The sequence below is a fragment of the Bolinopsis microptera genome, chromosome 6 (assembly GCF_026151205.1).
Source record: "Bolinopsis microptera isolate Bmic1 chromosome 6, MBARI_Bmic_1.0, whole genome shotgun sequence".
Classification (NCBI taxonomy): Eukaryota; Metazoa; Ctenophora; class Tentaculata; order Lobata; family Bolinopsidae; genus Bolinopsis; species Bolinopsis microptera.
Window position 1 is genome coordinate 17,081,568 of NC_087077.1, and position 23,847 is coordinate 17,105,414.

The following is a 23,847-nucleotide window of genomic DNA, read 5'->3' on the forward strand; positions in this document are numbered from 1 at the left end:
GATAGCACTCTCCTGCTCTCTGATTGGAGGATCACTCTGTGACGTCACACCTACTCTCTCTCTCTACTCTATCATTCAAGTAAAACATATCAATAATATAAACTTGTTCGTTGTACCTTGTTGTGTTTGCTGGATATTTTGCACTGCACTTCCGTCATGACGTCATCATTGGTTCTGGGACCGGGACCTAAACCCCTGCCTGCTAAGAAGTGAGTATATTTGATATGGTGTGTGGCTCCCTCCATCAGCTGCACTCCGTCTCCAAAATGAACAATTGGTATGAAAATCACGTCGCATTAATGGGTGTCGGCCTTTGGGAACATGTCTTGTTATATCTTGCATCTAAGCTTGTTTTATGCAAATTATCGATCAACCGAATCAAGTTCTCGACGCTCAGTCACGTTCTGACGTTAGTTTAAAACTGTTTGTCCAACGTAGATCGGATATGGAGTTCGTGCAGCTCTGTCAGGCGGACACTTATTGCATTTTATGAAGTTTATCATGCTTTCTCGCTAGCTCGTGAAAAATTCGGTGCACGCTTTGGAAGCGTGAGTGACTGTAAAATAGAACATCTACCTTGGTACAAGTTACATACAGGGAAGACTTTGTTCCCCAAAACACATTAGACAGCAACATTCTATATTTCTTGGCACTCGTATCGCTCCCTGAGTCTTCACTTGCTTCCACCGACATCAGATTTTGAATACAGTCTTCAGTTCGGCGGACTCGTTGTTTTATCATGCTGATTTTAACTCTAAAGATCGTTTTTAGTTGAACGAAGATGGAACCGCTAGGTTGTCGGGAAAAATCTCCTTAATTTTGGAGTCTTATTCTCCTTTCGTTTAGATTCAGTTAGCGGATTTTTTGCTCTGCCTGTTCTAGATACCTGAGTGGTGCTACGTGCAGACGATTATCTTTCTTGTGTTTTCATCCGTTCGGTTGCCTGGGTATCTCTGTTTCTTTACCAGCTGAAAGTCAAGATGAAGATTTAGATTTGTAACGTTCATTATTACCTCTTGGGTAGTTCTAAAGTCTGTCTTGCTTCAAGACTTGAAGCAAATATTTCGTCCTAAAAGTAAAATTCAACTGAAAGTATAAATCAGCTGACGTCTGATAAATAGAGCACAAGGTTTATCTATAGCCACGTAGCTAGGATTCTTGGGCAGGGAAGAATAACCGTGGGCACTGATTTCTTGCTATTTCTTGCTAAAGTTGGCCCGGGGCTAATAGACGTAATTTTAGCAATACAAAACCACAAAACAGCAAAAAATGACTGCGCATAACTTAGGTCTTTAGACACGTATCATAGCATTCAGAGATTTGATAAAGCTCAGCTTCCGCGAAGAAAAATGGTAGATATACAGCAGAACTGGAATATTTCAAATTTTTCAAATACTGGCGAAGGCTCGGGGCAGGCGAAGTCGTCTCTTTGCTACGTGGGTGGTTTTAAGTCGACTTTATTGTTTCCAAAAGTGTAACAAAAATTGAAAAAAAATTTGTAAGATTTTTAAATTTTAATTTCAGTGGTCAACCGTAAATATTTGGATGTCTGGAAGCACCACTGTCTGAAAGCTTTCTGTTTCTATAATAGAAAGACATCACTATGAGCTTTATTGTCGTCAGTTTTTGATATCAAGGGTATTGGACAATTAAATATTTCTCTCGTTCATTTTTGCTTTTTAACAAAGACCACTTTTGAGTTACCTAGCCCGCCCTGTTAGTTCATAACTGTAACTGCAAACCGTTTCAGACGTAAAGGAGCAACTTAGATTGTCTATCATCATATTTTCTTGCTCTCAAAAATCACTGGCTCCCCATTCCATTTCTCATGGTTGCGTTTCTATATTCTTGGAATGATTTTGCTTCACTGTACCTTTTTTTGGCATAATTATCTTCAAGGTGCTAACACTGCGTATGTCTGAAGATAGTCGTAAAGTCTAAACTGTTTTCATCTAAAATTTCATTTTAACCATTTAATTGACGAAATTAAACAGCCACCACGAAGGTTGTAAATATCTCCCAACTTTTTTAATACTGAGGCCAAATGGCTCTCATAGTTATTGGCAATCGTATCGTCCAAAACAGAGCCATACATCCTATTTGTTGCCAGGCTTTTTTCTGGAATCGTCTGGCCTAATCATCAGCTGTTTGCTTATCGAATAATACTTTGCAGCAACTTGTTAAACGATCGAATATTAGATTTTACATTTGTAGAACATCGCACACGGCTCTAGTCATTCTTCTTTCCCCGCGAGTAGTACTCAATATTGTGTCAGTGGGGATGGCAATTTGTGGCCCCATCTCGTCGCTACTTGACCTCTATTTCCGGCTAGAGGTCCTCTCCCCACTCTTATCTCGCTGCAGAGTGTGCTTGTACCTACCATGCACCTTGTAACCATGTACTACCCCGTTCCAACCATGCAGCCCCTACTTGCGGGGTGCGAGGTAGCTGTGCCCTTTCACATTCCCATTATCCGCTATGACCTGTGTTAGTTAGGACAACTTATTGACGGTGTCATCCAGCAAATGGGAGGTAATTGGATCACCTCTACTTCGCACTCATCTCCAGGTCACCAGTCTACCGACAATTCATTAACTACAGATAGAATTGCTGGCACCCTCATATCAGCTATAATCACCCAGTCAAACACCTATCAATACACTCTCCACAAATCACATACCTTCTCGAACACGTGGTGTTCTCAACCTTAACAAGATACAATTCGTTAGATACTTGATTCTTGTACCAGTCCTTCGTCTCCAAGTAGAGAACTAAAATCCGCGGCTCCGGTATTCCGCTGTCTTCTCTTTGACCAAATCCTTGTTCAAGGCTTAGTGCCAGGCTGAGGGTAGTTGTTCTAGGTTCGGAATCTACCTCTTTTGTTCCGCAAACAAGAGCTCCTGATATAGCTCAATGTCGTGAGTTTTGATAAGTAAACGTTTAATGTGAAATCGTTTGAAGTGATTGTAAATGAGACCGTTAGGATTTAGAAAGCTGGATCTGTAATGAGGTTTGAACTGTTTCTGATATTTAAATGGGAGTGGTTGTGATTTGAATCTTGTCAATTTGTAAATACCTCATCAAACTGTGAAATGGACTGACTGGAACCAAATCTTTTCTGATCATATAATAGATTTTCAGATTTTCTCCTAAACTTTCTTAAATGATCATTGATCTCCTTGGCCTTTATCATTTGACAGAGTTCATGGGCAATTCACGGCATTTTTCTATTCAGACATTTGACTGAACTAAAAACTAAATTTAGTAATCTTTTGACTGCCACTGTAAAATAATCGTCCAATGACGAATATTATCGAATAGCTCATTTCTACTATTAAACATTAAGATTGAGCGATAGACGGGCTATTATTTTAGCAGGGAATTAATCAATACGGTAGAGAGATGAATTAATCCCACCTCCATACACCCTCTTTTAATAGCGACAAAACTCAACGTCGCGAAACGGCGACATCTCCCCCCTGCGAGCGCCGTCACCTGACACACCTCCTCCAATCAGATCAGAGTGACTTGTCAGAATCTAGAGCACGTGACCCCCGAGTAGTGCCCAAATAAGGACAAGTTGCAACAATGCGTCTTATAATAGTTCGCATTCATTCCCGCTAATACCCGACCAGTGGTCGAGTCATGCCCAGGAGAGTGAAAATTCGGAGCGAGGTCATGGAGAGAAGCTGTTAGAGTAACAGTGGTGACCTAGAAACCAATGGTGGAAGGTTAACTAGGTCACGTGGTTTATCGTTGCCGAGTGTTCTGTGCTCAGACATATGTATGTATCTGTTGGCATGGCAGTGGGTTCTTTAAAATGTGTTTTAAAATCCATGCTAAAATGTTTCCTTCTTTGTTTTGGGGTGGCTCAAAGTATTTGGGTGTGGTGGATTGAAAATCGATCACAAGTAAGCTGTTGAAGGAGGGTGAAACCCTTGGGCCGGATGGAAGATTTCTTCATGGTCGTGGTTGGCTTTAAGTGGCACCTATCTATCATTATTGGCACCCACTCTGTCAACCTTTATCTACATGAAAAATGTAGGACCCTCAAGACAGCGGAATCTGTCAATTTCTTGATATAAACGAAATATGGTCCAATGCATGGTCCTGCACTGAAAACATTGACCAATGAGCTGATTAGTTTCAGCCCACGTGCTAATCTCTGAATGTATCGGTTATTTTTCTTACTTTCAAGCAGCGATAAACCGTTCTAGGCTTAGACACTTAAAAAGCGTTTATCCAATCATTCAAAATTGTAACATGTAAGGCTCGAATAAGAATGTACGCATCTCACATGACTACAACCCCCTCATCTGATTGGCCTAGCACGAATTATATTTTCCACATCTCATTTCAAAAGCAAGCCGCCATAGTACTGCGTTTACGCAAGACAATTACATTTCACTTATCCGATTAGGAGGAGGGTAATTAGGACCGGAGTTAGAGGGAGGATGATTGTTCGGGTGAGAGGAGTAGTTGTAACAATATTTCGTTACAATGTAGCAACTTTGCCCAGGTGAGGGTTCTGGGGGTGCCAGGAGCTGACATAACTGGTGCGAATAGATCAGGCCGGATGCTCCCCTTGTTGCTGTCTAGAATAGACGTGACATTGGCGTATTTTATGTTTTTTTCTTTATGTTTCTTGAAATGCGGGGCGTTGATTCTTCGCTAAGATATTCGAAGTTTTTAAGACTATCCGCGGGAATTGCCTCTATTTTCACGTATACCAGCTAAGCCCATGAAAGGAGAGGCCTCCAATATCATTATAAGATTATAACATGAATCCTGCATCACGTGCAACCGCGATTGTACACAGCTTTTTAAATTACACTTGACTATCCGGAAAGCTGTGTTATGTAACAAGTATGCTGCATCATAACAGGCAGGATTGCAACAATGTAGCTATATTTCAGTACCTTCCCAGGCCTTGGTACGGGAAATAATCTTTGTGAGCTCGCCCGCACGCCAATCAGCGGGTTCAAATGTGGTCACGTGACAGATATCCGCCAATGGGGGAGCAGAGAGTATTCTTGCCTGCGCGAGCATAGCCAATAATTCGTTCCGAGATGGCAGATATATTTCGGTTGAACATATTTATGTTTCATGAAACTTATGAAATTAGGGATGTTTTGGTGGAAGGATCTGGTTGGAGCGGTCCCAAACCTAGCGAGACCGTGGATTAGGATACTGGTGAGTTCGTAACACCAAGTCTAAATAGCAGATCTCTTTTTCCCTAAAACTTTTAATAAGCCTATAATTAAGGAGACCACTTACCCTGTCTCCTTGACACTTTAATGAGATTTTTTTAATTGTACATATTTGTAGCAATAAAACACATTGTAGTGGAACAAAGTAAGTGTAATTAACTCCGTTGAATTCGCATCAAGAGGTATCCTGACAACTGGGGCACTGGTTCGGCCCTGGCCTAACTTTGGGGCCATCTTTATTAACCTCGTCTTTGTCCTCACCACGTTCCAAAATTTAAAATCCTGTTCTCATACTATTACCAGTGCTTAAAACATATCCTCGTCTTGTTCATTACTTGCCCATTAAAAGTGGATGGCCCCAATTGTATTTGTCAGGATACCTCTAAAGATGATCATGTAGTTGCTCAAGAAAATGGCATCTAACTTCTGTTGTCCAAAATTGAAAGATAGCACATTAAATATTTTCATTTTCATATTTACGCATCTATCAAAACCTGGTTCCCCTGTATCAAACATATATTACTTACTCTCTTATACATGTTTTCTACAGAAAATATGACAACATACAGTGCTTTGTGTCATTTAAGTGTGTCTATAGTAGGGCATCCTAATATTCTAACCACCCTCTCTCCCTGTCAGGAAGAAGTCGTCTTGTGTAGCCCGGGAGAGGAGAACTCAGATAAACCAGACACTCTGTGAGCTGGGGGCTCTGCTCTGTCCGGATCAGGATAGACTTGATAAACTAACAGTTGTTAGACTTGCTGCTGCTACAATCAAACTCCATGCTTTTCTGAAAGGTTTGTCTTCAGCTCTATTCATCTTGCATCCACGTGATATTGAGAGGTAGTAAAACTAGCGGGCTGCGATGAATGGGGACTTACTACCTCATGGCAACATTAAATAAATTGGGTCTGTTGCATAAAAGTCCGTAACATAAAAGGAACTGAGATCTGGCAATATTACACCTCAGATAAATGAAAAGTTATGATAAAGTATTATATAACTAGACACATGCAAATGTAAAATAGTATATAATGTACTTTTATCAAATCCAGTAGATCTTTTAAATGCCATAGGAAGCAAAATTACCATTTTTATAACATCTTTCTTTTAAATTTTCTGATATTTGCTGATCAGAATCACTTTTGAGGAAAATTTGTGAGCATGATGATCAGGAACTAAGAACGTAAGATCATTCAGTGACACCCAACAATAATTCACGGCCGCAATAAAAATTTGCCACCAATGTTGCAGTATTTCCTTATGATCTTATTTTTCCAAAACAGTAAGAATTACATCAGGGCTTAACCTCATCATCAGAGCTAAACCTCGTTTTAGACCCGTATTACATCAGGGTTAAACCTCGTTTTAGCCTCAGTTGACCGTTAAGTCTGTCAGACAGTGCTAAGTGACTAAGTGACCTCACTCTGTCAACCGAATGCTCGTCAAAGCAATCTATTCTCCGACCTAATAATGTTTTTATCAGTTTTTATGGAGCCACGGATCTTTTACCGACTAACCCAATCAATGATGGGTTTCCTATTATCGTCAATCAATAGCCACCCAATACCAAAATAAAGACCCTAATTGGGTCGTATTCCTGGTCACTATGATATCAACTGCCCAACCCTTAGACCGTCAGAGTTTAATCAGAGAGCGAGCTGGTTGTTGGGTCTACCCTCACTGTGCGCGCTCTATCACACGCCTCACAACCTTCGAGGAGTCGTGATTTTCTCCTGCTTCTTCCATTAGCCCGGACATCGCATCTGCTCCCCACTCGGTGACATCCACCAATCCACTGCGAGTGTGGCGGTCAGGGACCAATCAGAGACCAGATACGGGTCAGGCGAGAGGTCCGGACTGGAAAGGCTAATCTCATATATTCAGCGTTCTGCAGTAACTTGAAACAATAGAATAAACTAAGGGGAAATTAGCTGTTCAGATGGGTTTGTCGATCATGACGGATCCAGAAGAGTATTTAAACAGTCTGCATGATGGGCATATCCCTTTAATTTGAAACATTTAATTGAACAGTTTTGGGGGCCGACAAAAACTACAAAGGTGGGTCACTGCGTCAACCTAAGAATTCAAAAGTTTGGAGAGTTTCCTAAAATAGAAAGTACGTGTTGGGTTCTAGCTACGTATCGTGAATTTGTGACTTTTAATTCCTTTACACAAGTTACAAATACAAAGTTTGTGATGGATTAGGTAATCCCTGGTTGCTCCGATTGTAACAATTTGAAATAATGCTTGGTGTCCAAGCCTGATAATTCGGATTGACTTCAGAACTACTTGAATCTTTCTAGGCTAAACAACTTTTAAAATACTATCCAAAAACCCGAAATAGATAGCAACAAATATATCCAACAGTTTTTACTAAGATCAGACGACAACTAGATTTATAAACTAGGATTATGGGTTACCTTACATATTTAAATGGTACTAAAGGTGGTGGTTTTTCGAAAAAAACACCATATTTTGGGGATACATAAATTAAGGTCTGAACCGGGGGGGGGGGGGGGTGCAGGTACTTTTTTGATGGAACATAACCCTAAAAGTACCCGAGGGGTGGGTGGGTGTTTATTGAAATTTTCGAAAAGTATCATGGTACTTTTTTTGTCCCAAAAAAAAGAATGGGTACCCCAAAACATGATTATAAAAGTACATGGTACTTTTTCATTACCAAAATGTTAGAATTGGGTTTTTCTGAAATTATACCTAGCTTGTTGTAGATCTAATTGGGTTTTTCTGAAATTCCCGAAATTATACCTAGCTTGTTGTAGATCTAATTGGGTTTTTCTGAAATTATACCTAGCTTGTTGTAGATCTAATTGGGGTTTTCTGAAATTATACCTAGCTCGGTGTAGATCTAATTGGGTTTTTCTGAAATTATACCTAGCTTGTTGTAGATCTAATTGGGTTTTTCTGAAATTATACCTAGCTCGGTGTAGATCTAATTGGGTTTTTCTGAAATGATACCTTCCCCCTTTAGATATAATTGCAATTTCTGTAGCGGAAAACCTTAAAAAACCTTAAATTTGCACTTTATTGCATTACGTTTGTCCAAACTTTTGCACTGTGGACCTTAAAAAACCTTGAATTTAACTGTTTTGGACCTTAAAAATGGGTCAAAAGGGGCCTTAAAAGATGTGAAAAAACCTTAAAAATGACTCTCAAAAATGCCGGCAACCCTGCTCACAAGTCACATCGAGGTGTCAGAACATCTTCAGTTTAGGAAAACTGATAAACAGGAATTTTTTGAAAAAAAAGGAGGGGGTGGGGGGTCATTCGGTAAAATTTCGAAAAGTACCGTAGTACTTTTTTGTTATTCCATTCGTGAAGGAGGTGGGTGGGTGGTTTTTTTCAGAAATTTCGAAAAGTCAGCATATGTTCCATCAAAAAAGTACCTGCACCCTGTAAAATAAGGAGATGAAAAAATCCCCAAATACCATGATTTAATTTGGGGTACGAAATGTGGCGGTTTTCGGTAAAAATTCCCATATTTTCGTTCCCAAATCACTAAGGTCACCATAATTATGTTGAACATAATTATGTCTCGTAAGGTATGTAGAATCATTGATCGTAAATTTAGAGGACAAGTTATCTCGCTGCTCAAACTATGAAAGTACAACTCCAGGCTGGTTTAATTCTAGCCTGGATCCAACCTGGTCAATATCAAAAGAAATGATCTCGCGCAGGTTATTTTAATTTCAACTGAAAAATTTAAAAAACTGTTTCATATAACTCTTATTATATTCTTGTTCGTTACAATGTTTGATAAATATTAGTTTTAAGCGTTGTTAAGTTGTAACATATCCGCAGGGGTAGACCAAAACAGACCCTGTCAGAGGCTGCAACACCAGAGACCCTCCCTTACCAGACGATTTGCTAAGGTAAGGACTACGGACCTCATGTACTAAATAAATGATCACTTGACTTACTTGACTTAAGTCGGCTTCAGCGTCCGAGTATTGATGCGCTGTCTCCATATAACTCTATCCGCCATAAGTCCGCCCATTTCTCCAGTGTCGTTGAGAGCGGTCATACTAATGACGCTCATAGACATAACGGATAATTACTCCGGGAACATTTGCACTATTAATTCATATCGAACTTAATCCTAGATTAATTCCATTAGATTAACCGCCGGATAATCACATAAAATTATATTTTAGATTCTGGACGGATTTGTGATAATCCTAAGTGCGAGTGGTCAAGTTCTCTACGTCTCTGACTCTATCAAGGACTCCCTAGAACACTCGCCCCACAATATAGTTGGAGAGTATATCCACAGTTTGGTTCATCCTGATGATCACGATGAGATAAACCTGAATCTTGTCAAGGAGACTACTCCTGTTCCGGAAAGTTCCTTTAGAAATACAAGCAGTCGGAAACGAAAGTGAGTGTTTTGTAGCATTGGAAATCTTACCATATATAATTATTTTAGTCCCTTGAGTCTTTTCACCACTTTAGGGTTAGACGGGGAGTTGTAAGTAGTGAATTTTAGATAATGCGATTATGTTTAAGTTGATGAAGTTATTCCTATTTTCAGTGATCAATTTAATCACCTCATTATAAATGACGAAACATGTCCAGATGAACATGTTCAAGCGGTAAAAAAGCACTGCGTCTCAAATTATTTTATTTTTAGATGTACCCGAGAGAGTAAAAGTAGCAGTACTGTTTACCACAAATCGGAGAAGATTCCAGGGGGTTCAACCCCCAGCACCTGTGATATTGATATCGAGATGGGGGGTACACCACATCTTCCCATCGGATATGATGATCTAAACTCTCCTGATCCCAACGCTTCGCTTAGAGGTACAATTTTTTCTGTGCCACTATCAAATTACTGTAAAAGATTAATGACTAGATGAAGTAAAATTGCTGATATGAGTGCAATGCTCATCTTTTCATACAAAGAAAGCCTTTAAAACAGAACCACATCTAATGTATGACTTATGTTATGTATATATTAAATATTTGTTATATGCGTATGTGATAATACGTAGTTAGGAGATGAGACTGAGCCTTTGCCTGGTGTGATAAATGGTACTTTATAGATATCATCACATTAGTTTAACACATCCGAAGATGAACAAAAGAATTAAACTACAGATATGTACCTTTTCTTCGCCGTTAACTGATTGGTATAATCTTAACAATGGGTCAAGTTAATAGTCTTTAATATAGTTTGATGTTGATTAGATAAAGGAGCTTTTACGTTGCTTCATTTCAGTTCTTCATCCATTGTCTAAAACACTCAAACGGAGGTTTTTCTGTCGAATGAAGTGTTTGCAGCAGCGAAAATTCAAACGACTCGTAAAAAACTGGGGATACAAGGTAATTTGTGTTGTAATATTTTGTTAATTTGTACTTACTTTTGGAATTGCTTTCTGTCAGTTTAACATTTTTTCAATAGAAGCATAATTGTCATCACATCAACTTCTGAGGACCAAAGCCGCGATTTTTTTCAATCATAACGATGCAATTGATATTATTTTAGTAATATTCTCCAACCTAAACTTCTCTCCCCCCAGACGGTCTACTGCAGCGGATACCAGATGTATGACACTAAAGAGTCGGGTACCCTCTCCTGTAAAGGTTTCATAGGTCATGTCCGACCTCTACAACCCCCTGCTATATTCGAGATTCCCCTGGTGGATGGCTCCTTTATGACTCATCACTCTCTTGATATGAACTACATCTTTACTGATAAGAGGTTAGGCTGCTCTATACATGTTCCACCTAGTGAGCTTGTTACGTACTCTAACTTGCAGATGGTGTACCTAAGATGGTTATTCTGCATCAAGATTACACAATTTGTCCCGCTAGTCCTTAGTCCCACAAGGCGAAATGGATGTTGTAATTGAGCTGGAAAGGTTGCAGAGACCTGAAAATATGTACCTTAGAATTAGAACCCGATAACCGCAAAAGCCACTTTTATATGTACATAATATATTACTGGACTTTAATTCGGGATATGTTGAACAATGTGCCTTTCAGCCTTCGTGGACGATTTCAATTTTGGTATAATTTTGCATTTGAGAACAGTAATTTAAATTTCTTTTAACATTAACATTTTACAAGCATCAAATTATATGTACTACAAAATATTTTGCCAGCATAGAGCATATTAGTAGGCACAATATATAATAATTTTCGTCATATAAGTTTAAATCTGAATTAATGAATAATTAAGTAATTAGCATAATAATGGGCGCAATATTAAGTAAAGTTTACTACAGTTTATTGTTCAATGATTCAAAATAAATGTGTTACAGTTGAACTGAGAAATGAGATATATACCGTGCTTCTCTATATAAAATGGGTAACTAGTTTGGTCTTTATCTTGCCAATTTGGGTAACTAGTTTGGTCTTTATCTTGCCGATTTGGGTAACTAGTTTGGTCTTTATCTTGCCAATTTGGGTAACTAGTTTGGTCTTTATCTTGCCAATTTGAGCGTTAAAATTGTCAAGGTGCGCTTGTAGGTAGAGTGTTATTTTCCATTTTGTGGTTTCAGTAAAATCCAGAAGCACCTGGCACTTAAGCGATAGGGGTTAAAAAACATTTCCTTTCCAACCTGAAATTGAAATTGTGCTGTACATGTGTTATCAATCAACTAAACACTAAAGTTCTAATTCCTCTTATTTGCAGGTTACAAACAGCGCTAGGATACCTTCCTGAAGAGGTTTTGGGGCAGAGTATCTACAACTTTGTTCACAACGATGACCTCGAGAGGCTCTCCAAATTCCACAAAAACTGTGAGTCACTTCACCTCTCAAATCTCAACTTATGCAAATTGTGACTTACAATTTTTCAAGTCACCTTCAAACGTTATTTACAAGCCTTAAAACTAAGCTTACCATCCATTTAATATCATACATTAATTAAATATACATATTATATAATAATATATTATATAATAATATATTATATAATAATATATTATATAATAATATATTATATAATAATATATTATATAATAATATATTATATAATAATATATTATATTATATAATAATATATTATATAATAATATTATATATTACTCAACGTCTCCTCCTCAGTACTGGATAAAGGCGAGTGTATAAGTGGTTACTACAGACTAGCTGCTCACAACAACGCAGGCTGGGTCACTATCCAGAGTCAAGCTAACATAATCTACAACAAGAAGGAACACGTGACCGCCGACTATATAGTCTCCATCAACTACATTATAGGGTGAGTTTAGGACTTACTGTTACACGCCGATTGAGCGCGATTCTGGGGAAACGTGAAATCGGGGTGATTTCCTGGTAAATCGAAACTCACTGTAAATGGAAGTTTGTGGTTTAACGAGGCATGGTTTTACTTTAGGAGGCCGCACATTTGCTTTAATCTGTAGTTTGTATTTATGTATGTAGAAATAGAATGAATTCTTAGAAAGATGGCTTAAAGTTAAAGAGGTATTTAAATGAATGATCCCTACAACTCGATACTCAATTCTCGTCACGAATTAATGGACAAGTACCTCGCATAACCATACTATAGTAGTTCTCTGTTGTTAAATTCAAATACTTTAAGGACTACTTACGTCCTACTTACTGTGCTTACTATGCTTACTGTGCTTACTGTGCTTTCCGGTTGAAATCAATAATTCGTCCGCACAATCTGTAGCCTAATAAGTTTTACTGATGGCTGATGGGCAACACCTTAATCCATTATAAGTGCATACTGATGGGGTTAAGAGGTTTTATATGTTTTAAAGTTTTAAGAGGGTTTTTGAAGACACTTATTAATGGTCCGAAATATAAGCAGCTACGAGTGATTAAATGAACAAGAAGGACTCGTTTATTCTCGGCAGCAGGACTTTAGGACTAAGCTCAAAGGTTTTCATTAGTTTGCCATCTCTAAGTAATTTGAAATGTTTTTGCCGTCTTAACCCAAAAGATTAGGCCATTTTTGTCGGTTTTTACCCTACTTTGACGGCGTGTATCAGTATATTTAAATTAAACCGTTGAATTGTTCTTTTCAATTATATTTCATACCAAAAATGAAAAAAACGCGGTATAAACAATTTCCATATCTTTAGTGGTTCAGACAGACCCTTGAATTGGTTGGTTGCAATTGCATATTATAATGCAACCGCTAGGCTATAATGGGTAGATGTGGTGAAATGAGCATCATGACCTGAGTTAGTTCCATCAGTGTTCTAGTCGGAAGGTGGCCACTATAGCTATAATATCGCCGAGCTTAAGAATTTCGATTAAACTTTTTCATTAGATTTAGAAGTTTAACGACGATTTTTGTCAGATGACCTTACTCTTACTAGATGATGCATGGTGATGGTTTATGTTTTTGGTTATCGCCGCGGCCAGCTTGCCCCTCGTTTTTTGCCGTCCTAAGCGGTGCATTAGTGGGCTATGATAGCGCAGCTTGGGCACGATAAGTTCGGGTCTGATTAGAATCGTATGATTTTCCCATTATTGTGATATTGTGTTATTGGCAGCGATGGAGTCGGGGTGTGATCGATGAGGGACATTTTTCCTTTGAGAAAGATCAATATCAGTATCACTAAGTGGACCGTGGTTTATTTTGCGCTGAGTCCGTTATTATATCAATCTGATTTAGCTTGAGCTCAAAAAAGTGAGTAATATGGTTTCCAAGATCCGCCAATACAAAAAAGGAATTGGAATAAAAACTTGTTGTTTTTTTTTGCGCAGCTTGCTCGAATACTAGTACTACCGAATACAATTACTTGAAGAATTTTGGACAACTTGCGCAAAAAATATAGTTTTTGGATGAGTTTTAATTTAAAAAATAAATGTTGGGTGTCTCTGTGTCTGTTTTTATTTTGTGCCTGTTCTCGGACACTATAGTTCAAGATTGATGTCCTGAGGGGATGATGATTAATCACTCTACACTCGACTGTCACTTGACTTTCTAAACCCGTTCTCTAGATAGCGCTGATTGACTTTTCGAAACCCTAACCCTAACCCTAACAGAATCCCTAACAAAAGCATTTGCTAAAACCCTAACCCTAACGAGAAATTAGTCCAACGGCAACTTCCTTATATGGTCATATCACGTGATCGAAAAAAAAATTCGCCCATATCTCGCCACTGGAGTATTTAAACGCATTTTAAATACCACTCGGCTGATTTTAGTCGTATTCCACAGTTCTAAGAGTAAACATTCTATTATTCCGAGATTCTTCTAGAAATATTGCATATTTCCTTGTATTTGCTTTGTAGACTGTGGTGCTAAATTAAGCGGGTTAATTACACTTTTATGAAACTGGACACATTTCCTTTGAAACCTCTCGCTGAGCAGTGAGCTTGTTCAAATATGCAGAGCTTCTTAATAGTCAAATATGTATAAGCTTGTCTTACTTCTCGAAAGTCTAATCTAACCATTGATACATGCACCATGATTAGATACATCATTATAATCATTGTACGGAGTGTGCGAGATATATAGTGGAACTGTGTCGGAAGGTCAGGCACTCTGTCAAGAACACTTTAGCGGCCCTTTCAGTTCAGTTCGACGATAAGATTTGCTCATTTTAGCGGCTCTTCTAGTGCATTTTAGGGGTAAGAATCTGCTCAAATTTATTTTGGTGGCTCCGAGATTCAGTTTAAATTTTGTTCATTTGGTTTTGTATTTTTCATAATCTTCAATCTTAAAAGAACGTCTTATTGAGCAATGAATGATAGTCATTATGATTTCGAGATGCATTGTGATTCCGTTAATATATTGAATAATATTGACCAGTCTTTCATATTTTAGTAGAAGTTTAATGGCGCATATTTTTAGAATTCATCTTGCATGACACAATCTTCTAATTCATGTTTTAAATCTATCGAGTCGGATACTAGTTTGTCACTGTGACTACTCACTGTATGTGCAATTTTCTTAAGAAAATTAGAGTTTTTTCATAATCCTAATGTACTAGTCGAGATCCGAATCCGAATCAGGGGATGGACTTTCCAAAACGCTGATTTTGATCTTTTTACTCCTTTCTTTTCTTTTTAAATAATGTTGCTAGCAGTGTATCACAATCTCTGCATATTTTAATTTTGAACCGCGATTTAAGGTTTTCTCTGCCATTTGACAACAACAGTTCCACTATGTAGGTAGTCATTTTCAAACAATAGTCCCTTTAGAAAAAACTCATTAAATCCCGAGCTCACAATTGGCTAGCTCTGAGTCCACATAATGGGCTCCTGGACTAAATGTATTCTCTCTCTCTCTCTCTCTCTCTCTCTCTCTCTCTCTCTCTCTCTCTCTCTCTCTCTCTCTCTCTCTCTCTCTCTCTCTCTCTCTCTCTCTCTCTCTCTCTCTCTCTCTCTCTCTCTCTCTCTCTCTCTCTCTCTCTCTCTCTCTCTCTCTCTCTCTCTCTCTCTCTCTCTCTCTCTCTCTCTCTCTCTCTCTCTCTCTCTCTCTCTCTCTCTCTCTCTCTCTCTCTCTCTCTCTCTCTCTCTCTCTCTCTCTCTCTCTCTCTCTCTCTCTCTCTCTCTCTCTCTCTCTCTCTCTCTCTCTCTCTCTCTCTCTCTCTCTCTCTCTCTCTCTCTCTCTCTCTCTCTCTCTCTCTCTCTCTCTCTCTCTCTCTCTCTCTCTCTCTCTCTCTCTCTCTCTCTCTCTCTCTCTCTCTCTCTCTCTCTCTCTCTCTCTCTCTCTCTCTCTCTCTCTATCTATCTATCTCTCTCTCTCTCTATATATCTCTCTCTCTCGCTCTCTCTCTCTCTCTCTCTCTCTCTCTCTCTCTCTCTCTGATGAAGCAGTGCTGCCTGTGTCCCCTAAAAGGGATTGCAGTTGGTTCTTTTGTTTTGAAATTAAAAGGCCTACAGTGAAACCTCGAATTCCGGGCCAAATAAAGCTCCGATTGTATCGCATGTTTCAGCTTCATTGTGTCCCCTGGAGCGAGGTACGCACTTAAAGTTGATACTTTTTGTGAGTGCGATCTCGCATCTTTTGTTATCGTCAATGTTGCCGGTCCCGTACTACTCTTTTCTTGCAGCACTTTAAAGCATCATCCTTTGTACAGTTATCATATGGGCTTCGCTTCTTGATATTGTATTTAATCTCGCAGTCAAATATGTGTTGATACGACGGGGTTGTGTTTTACTTTTAGTTCCTTACTTGCCAAGTTTCCTGATTTGTATATTTCATACCTGTATCAGATACTCTAAACCAAATAGTCCTGACTATTGACTCCTGATATTAGTACTCCCGATATTATTAAGTTCCTGATATTATTACTCCTTATATTAGTAGTCACCAGATACTATAATTGTACCACTGTTATCCGACTGTTGCACAGATTCTGTAATGTGTATTACTTCTTCTTACAAGAGTCCTCCAAGTCCAAATAATGGGTGAGATTTTAGCAGCCTTGTTTTATACTGGTTTACCTTTTTCCCCTTTCGTTAGTCAAAATAGGTAACTAATTTTTCGATAATTGTCTTAGAAATAGAAATGACGTTGATTCTAAAAGATAAATAATTCTAATTATATACTTATAGCACACACATATCATGGCAATACGTTTAACTTACGAAAGTTAAACATCTGCCTTGTTCACTTCAGTAAATCCCATTTGTAATTGTAGAGGCGTAAGCTTAAAACAAATGCAAACAAAATCGAAACTGAAAATTACCAAATACAACTAAAATGAAGCAATATGAAAACTACAGATTTCAATAACCAAACAAACCTAATTATAAGATATTCATAAAACCCTGATCACACATTCTTGCAGGCAAACATCGCCCCAGATGGAGTCCTCCCAAATGGACAGGTCATCTTCAGATACGTTCAACAGGTAAGGAATATTCTAAATTAAAATTACACTTACAGCATCGTTTCAAAATTAATGAGTTCCATGCAACGAGAAAATGTACCAGATCAATTATCGTTTGATCAACCATTTCATCATAATTTTCAAATCAGGTCGAATGTGACGGTGGAGACAGTGCCGAGACCCGTTCAGATTAGTGAGCTGATGGAGAATGGGCTGTTTTACACGAGCACAGGAGAGAAAGCTATTCCTTCCCAGGTTTGTTCTTCATATTTGTTAGTGTTCTCTGGATATTTGTTATGTAGTTTTCCCAGCTTTGTTCATTTCTCCAAGATGTTCGAAGTTACTCAGCTGATACTGTGAAAATTAGTTCTTTTTGCCCTAGCAATATTGGATTTTTTTAATTCAAAAGATGTTTGTTATTCTGATAACCGTACTATTCAACACACCATCCCTCCAGATAACAAGGCACACATCCCAGCAACGTGTAGAGCCGACCCCTAGTTTCTACTCCACCTCTCACCTGCAGCCGTCACGTGAACAAATATCACGTGACCCTCACCAGTATCCTGCTTACGTGGCTACCCCTCAAGTACTATATAATCCTGCTACTTTTGCTAGGGAGATGGAGCTGTCTTCCCACAATGTAACGCACGTGCAGCGCGAGGTTGTGCAACCTGTGCGCGTCCCCGTTGTCAGGGATCTCACGCATCTATCACGTGATGTCACTCATTTATCGCGTGACGTCACGCAAATACCGCGCGAGCGGGTGCAACATGATATCACGGAGTTTATCAACACTTCTTATCATGGTCCGAATACAATTCCTTACTTTCCTACCACATTGCCGCCATCAGAGGTAATGAACGAAACACTTTCTACTATTACTTGTTAATTTGGTGGTTACCTTAGAGTTCAGAACGTTTGTCATATTATGAGAATCGTGGTTCGAATTTTCACTGTATTTTTACTTTATATAAATAGTTGAATAAATTACTCTTATCTTTATAATCGATATCTGGGATAACTGCAACTGACCAACAAGTGATATCTACGGAGTCGGAGTACTTCAAAATCACCACAACCCCTAATTACTTAATTAGTAATTACTACTAATTAGTAATTAATCCCTGATCCTCTCTCAGTTATTAGATCAGAGATACAGCATGAGACTAGGTCCCCCAACAACCTTGTATCCAGAGTGTCAAACTCCCGGCTTCCAAAACGTCTACCCTCACCAGATCAATCCTCTCCAGCACACAGCCCGACCTCCTCAAGTGCTGCATACGGTATGTTGATTTAGCATCTTTTAGTCAGTTTATTGACCTGAGTGATATCGGGATTTGAAAACACAAACATGCCCCACAAACGTGCCCCACAAACGGACCTCACAAGCGTGCCCCACAAACGTGCACCATTTCCCCACCAAATAAATGCTATACCCAAGTGTACCTTCTTTGTAATCTTCTATGTTGTTTTTTATGAAGTCTTTGGGGCTTGATGACTTTGATGGCGGTATACTTTAAACCTCTAAAGGAGAACTGTCCGACCCTGCAGCTGTTTGAAATTTACCGAATAACGTCTAGTCCGCTGTATCTCAATATTATTCGTTTCAGGCTCCAAGTGCAGCACCATACATCGAACACCTGCACGTTGGCAACTATCTGAGATATCTTGAAGAAGATCATGTGTATTACGATTCTAACAGAGTCAATTAAATGATTACATAATTAAGCAGCTAATTGGGTATATTTTCTCGAGGATCATGATCTCTGATTCATTTCTGGTAGGTTCAGATAAACCTGAATCAATGGGCTCAATACATTTACAGAATATAATTAGTGAACAGTGAGTGATCAGGGAATTCTTTTTGCAGTTTTATTTTTGTTCTATTCAAGATTTCAAGAGACTGTACAGCAAGTACGTGATTTACTGTCCCGTCAATTTGACGGGTATTTTAACTTTTTGACAGAGGCTAATTGATTGAAATTCTGTTTAATGTGTAATCAATGTTATATTTATTTCAACTGTTTGAGATTGATGGATTTCGTAGTAATGAAATTAAATTTGTTTCAGATGTACTACTTATTGTGCTTACTTTTAATGACACTATTATAATTATAAATCATATACAGCTTGTTTTCGTTGTTGAACGGTTTCAAGTGTTCAAAAACCTTAAGGGGGGGGGGGGGAGGGGTTTAAAGGGACACCCTGCTTAACAAACTTTTAAATGGTTTGGTTTGACAAAATGGAAAAATGATATTGTCCCATTTTCAGTTTTTGTAGACGAAAAAATGGGACAATAAACGAAAATGTTTTCCAGAAACCAATTAGTCTGTCAACTATCGATGGAATATGAGTTATGACATAACTGAGGTGTCGGAAGTTTGTTTCTGGTCCGAGGAAGCTTATTACAGAAAGCTTTACAAAAGGAAAATTCAGATTTTACAAATTCTGCCCCATTGTCAACTATGAAAATTTCCGAACAGAAATTTGACAGATTTGGTGGTTCTTTTGCCCAGTGACCAATTTCCCTGCAGTTAGCTGAAGATGGTATGAGACCAAATTGAGGTACTGGAAGTCAAAATCCCGGACAAAATGGAAAAGTTCCAAGTCTGACCGCACTGGCCCTTGGGCAAAGTTTTCTCTCAGTTGCTGCTACTTGTTAGGGATATCATATTATCAATTGACATAATTTGATAATTATAGCTGCGCACTGGCACTAGTGCAAAATATTTTAATATTCCATCTCAATCTCATCATTCATGGAGCTGCAGCTAGTTATTGTATACTGTGGTACTGATAGTGGTACTGTTTAACATGGATAAATCTTAGCACTTATAGTCATCTCTCTAGATACTGACACTCACCATATAGCGGTGCATTAGTAATAGTTTGTAGTTTAGTGCACGAGTTTGTAAACTGTAAAGATTTTAACTATAATTATATAAAATGAAGATCGCCGTTTAGGCTTAGCGGGCATGGTATTGTTAAGTTGACGCCTCCCAGCTTGTACAATTACATATTGTTCAAGTAAAAGCTTGCTACACGTTGTATGCCTCTCGTGCACGCCGCCCCGCGATCAAAAGGGGTTACAGCGTGTGTCAAGTAAAAGCAATACCTACTGATGATCTGCAACAGGATTCTAAACTTGAGTAAGAGAGTCAAAAGATAATTCTGGTAGTGCAGTACTACTACTACCAAGGTTGAAGTGCCATGAAACTGGTTGCAGGTTGGGACTTGGGCCTGAATAGAATAGACGACATTGACAATTGACATTATGATAGTTTTTAAATTCTCCACGCTCTTTACGCTGCTATTTGCTACCCATATATAATATAGAATAACACAATACATTTTATCGTTGAATATTATTGCATCGACCCCAGTGTTACCTGGGGACCCCAGGCTATAATGTTCATAAACATTAGAATAGAGATTCGGCGGAATGACAGGCTGAGCGCCGCCCAGTAACCCCAGCGCTACATTTAAAGGCAAAATCTCTCACAGGTCGTTGTCAATGACAACGACCTGTGAGACAATGTCATACCCATTCTCATCGGGCGATAAGCAGTCCAACGTCAATGCAGTAATCGTCGTTTAACCTTCTTAAAACACTGACATTACAAATACAATAATATCATCGTGTAATGGACTTTATAGTCTAATACAATAACGCGAGTGGTTTAGACTTAGAGCAATGTGTTTTAAACGTTTATTCAGTGAGTTGCTCTTTCTCTCATAGTCGTATTGTACAGGGGGGGGGGGGGCAAAAGTCAGTGTACATACGTTGGCCTTTATATATAGCTCAGTCACTGAGTGGCGAGTGCCCGATTCTTTGTGGTATGATTTACTATCACCACTCATTTAATGTTTTTAACAAAATCGGTGCCATGCTAGAAGCGTTTCCAATCTAATTGTATCCACATACCACATTAACCATGTTTTTACGGTACCGCGACAATTGACCTCCCGACAATTGACCCCCTATTTAATTACACTGGGGTCAATTGTCGCGAAATCTAGGGCTTAGTACGACAAATTGTCGGACAATTGACCCCCCGCCAATTGACCCCCCGACAATTGACCCCCATGCGATTACACTGGGATCAATTGATCTAGGGCTCAGTACGACATTTGACCCCAACCATTTTTCAGCTGCTAGTAATAATTTAGGAAAACACCATTTTTTGGCCATATTTCATCATTATACTTTAGTACTACATATATATAATACATTATATTTACAAAGTCAAGTCAATGATCCCCGTGATTTTCAAGTCACGTGGTTTTAAGTCACGTGATTTCCCCGACAATTGACCCTCCCTTGTCAATTGTCGAGGGGTCAATTGTCGCCCACCCGTTTTTACCTATTAATTAGTATTACTATTATATTAGATTTACTTTTGCAATTTTATTAGCTTAAAGTTGAAAGTTTGACCAATGAAGGCCTGCGAACGCCGTGATATTCCTTTGTCGCCTGGCAGAAGAAGGTGCATAACAGTTTCATTCCAACTCAAAATTCCCTATGAGAGTCAGGAATGTATTGTTGATTCTCATAGTCATTATTTTCTTTGATGAGGTGGCTACTGCTGATGATAAAGGTAGGAATTATTTAATCTGTATTGCATTTGTTATACTCTTATAATAGTTATAATTATATCTGTCCATTTCAAGACGCGAAATCGAAATAATTTTCTGCAAGTGATCAAAATTAAAAGATGGAAACCAGAGAAAGGATCGTAAAAGAAGCTGAAGAATACAGTAAAACGTTTTACAGGCTGGGTAGTAGTGCATCGTGACGTAAAGACCCGCCACGACCTAGGAAAACACTCCTCTTAAGATTAAAACAGACAGTACTTCTGGAAATGAGGAGGTGGTTCAAGTGGTGTTTTTCAGCCCACGAAAAAAGCTTGCAGGGGGTTTTTACATCCAGTTCTCCTCTCCTCCAAAGTATAAAATCTTCTCCTGCAACGCACTTTACACTGCTTTCCCCTCTTCCATTCCCAGCGAAATTGACAAGACATGGACAATCGCGCTAAACTACCTGGACCCAAGATTACATTGCATTGCAATGGGGTAAATGTTTTTGATATACTGCTGTCAGGCGAAACGTGTGACATTCAAAAATGGAGAAATGTTTGGAATAGAGAAGCAAAATTGATTCGATTCAATTCCGAAGACAGTGCCTCTGATTACTACTACAAACCCAAACCAGGTATAGTACTTGAACATCAACTTAAATTAGTCAATAAAGTTATATCTTTGATTTTAGACATTTTGAATATTATATGTGTGGCATCATACTGATATGATGAGCCCTTTATGTAACTATGATTGTAGCCTCTTATTTCACAGTTTGGTCCGTTTAAAAAGGGCCGATTTTGCAAATAAAAGGATTTAAGTATACGATATCGTGTTTAACTTTAATTTGCATTTTTGACTAAGTAATTTGACCCATTTCCGGCACAGACATTGGATTCAATAAAAATTGTCAAACTAACGAATGTATAATTGGGCTGGCTAACTTTTACTTTTCAGAGACAGGAGAGATTACTACTGTTCCAACACCAAGTGTACCTACCGATTCCAGTAATACTGTGGAACCAACTGAAACAGAAGTCAAAGCTATAACTGATGCCGATGGATGGGTGGCTACTGCAGAAGGTGATTAATTTTCGATTTACTCTTAAATTAAAGTAGCTTTGGTTCATTCTCCAAGTTGCACTCCGTTCAATGTTCATATTGGACCAAAATTTCGTCTAAAAACAATAAGTTCTCAGATTCCCTGTTTATTTTCATACTCGATCCGAATTCACAACTTCACTGGATAGAGAGCAGGGATGTCTCCGATAACTCTAATTGTTTTTTTGGGAAAATTTGTGGGATTCAGAATTTCTGTTGATCCAACAACATAATGTAAATTACATTTTCTTTGATCTCTGTACGCTCCGACAGTAAATCAAGTTCAAATGCGACTCATAAATATAGCCCCCTTGAACTATTTAGCTCCGACAGGTTTGAGGCTTACTCGGCTGATCTAATGAACACAAAAAATCGACTCGAATCCAAAGAAGCACGCCGGTGTAAGAGCAGCCAATTTTGTTTTCTATTTCCGGTTGCAAATCTAATTAAAATCATTTCAGCCCCTTTTGAAGGAGGATAGGGAGAGTACGAAGAATGGACTAGTTGTTCAGCTGTTTGTAAAGAAAGGACAGGAACACGAACAAGGACCAAAGTATGCACCGACTCTGCCTCAGCGCACGATGAAGCTAGCTGTCAGGGACAAAGGACCGAAATACGACCGTGCAAAACTGACCAGTCTTGTCCAGGTAATATAATTAGGTAGTGCGCCATCGACAGTGAGCCGCGCGTGCCGACTGTAGGATGGTTTTTTAGCGCTAATTTCGGCCAGCACAATTTTCTTCAAACAAATAGATATTAGTTAGATATTAGTTAGATATTAGTTAGATATATTGAGTATCCTTCCCGACCTCCAATTGCAACAAAAATTGGTAAGCTTACTCATAGACTTACAAGAAAAGTGTCCGAAAAATTTAAAGCATATCCAACCATCAGACATTATGTTACAGCTAAAAGCAGCGTATTTTGCCCCATTTTGATCACTATATCAACTCCGATATCCACCAAATTTTTCGGACAGTTGTGAAAGCCCTATTGAAAGGTCGTCGCCAATTTTTAGAATGATCTCATTTAAGGAACTGAAGATAAATCCGAATAATACGACAAAAATGGTCAAATTTGGACGAATTTGGTCAAATTACGCGACTTTTACAGCTACTTTTGCTCCAAAAGCCGCGCACCATCAAATATGGCACCTAGGCGAAACTCG

The 23,847-nt window shown here is 38.6% G+C and overlaps 1 protein-coding gene across 1 annotated transcript; it reads left to right on the plus strand.

The window, feature by feature from the left end:
• The first annotated feature begins 86 nt into the window (after nucleotides 1–86).
• On the plus strand, nucleotides 87–19,126 carry LOC134816473 (single-minded homolog 1-like). Its single transcript, XM_063825331.1, has 14 exons — nucleotides 87–209; nucleotides 5,851–6,008; nucleotides 9,034–9,104; nucleotides 9,387–9,610; nucleotides 9,863–10,032; nucleotides 10,451–10,554; nucleotides 10,752–10,933; nucleotides 11,870–11,976; nucleotides 12,283–12,436; nucleotides 16,956–17,018; nucleotides 17,147–17,252; nucleotides 17,455–17,853; nucleotides 18,140–18,283; nucleotides 18,611–19,126. Exons 1-14 carry the CDS (start codon nucleotides 157–159, stop codon nucleotides 18,710–18,712), a joined length of 2,037 nt encoding a protein of 678 aa, XP_063681401.1. The 5' UTR covers nucleotides 87–156; the 3' UTR covers nucleotides 18,713–19,126.
• The last annotated feature ends 4,721 nt before the right edge of the window (nucleotides 19,127–23,847 follow it).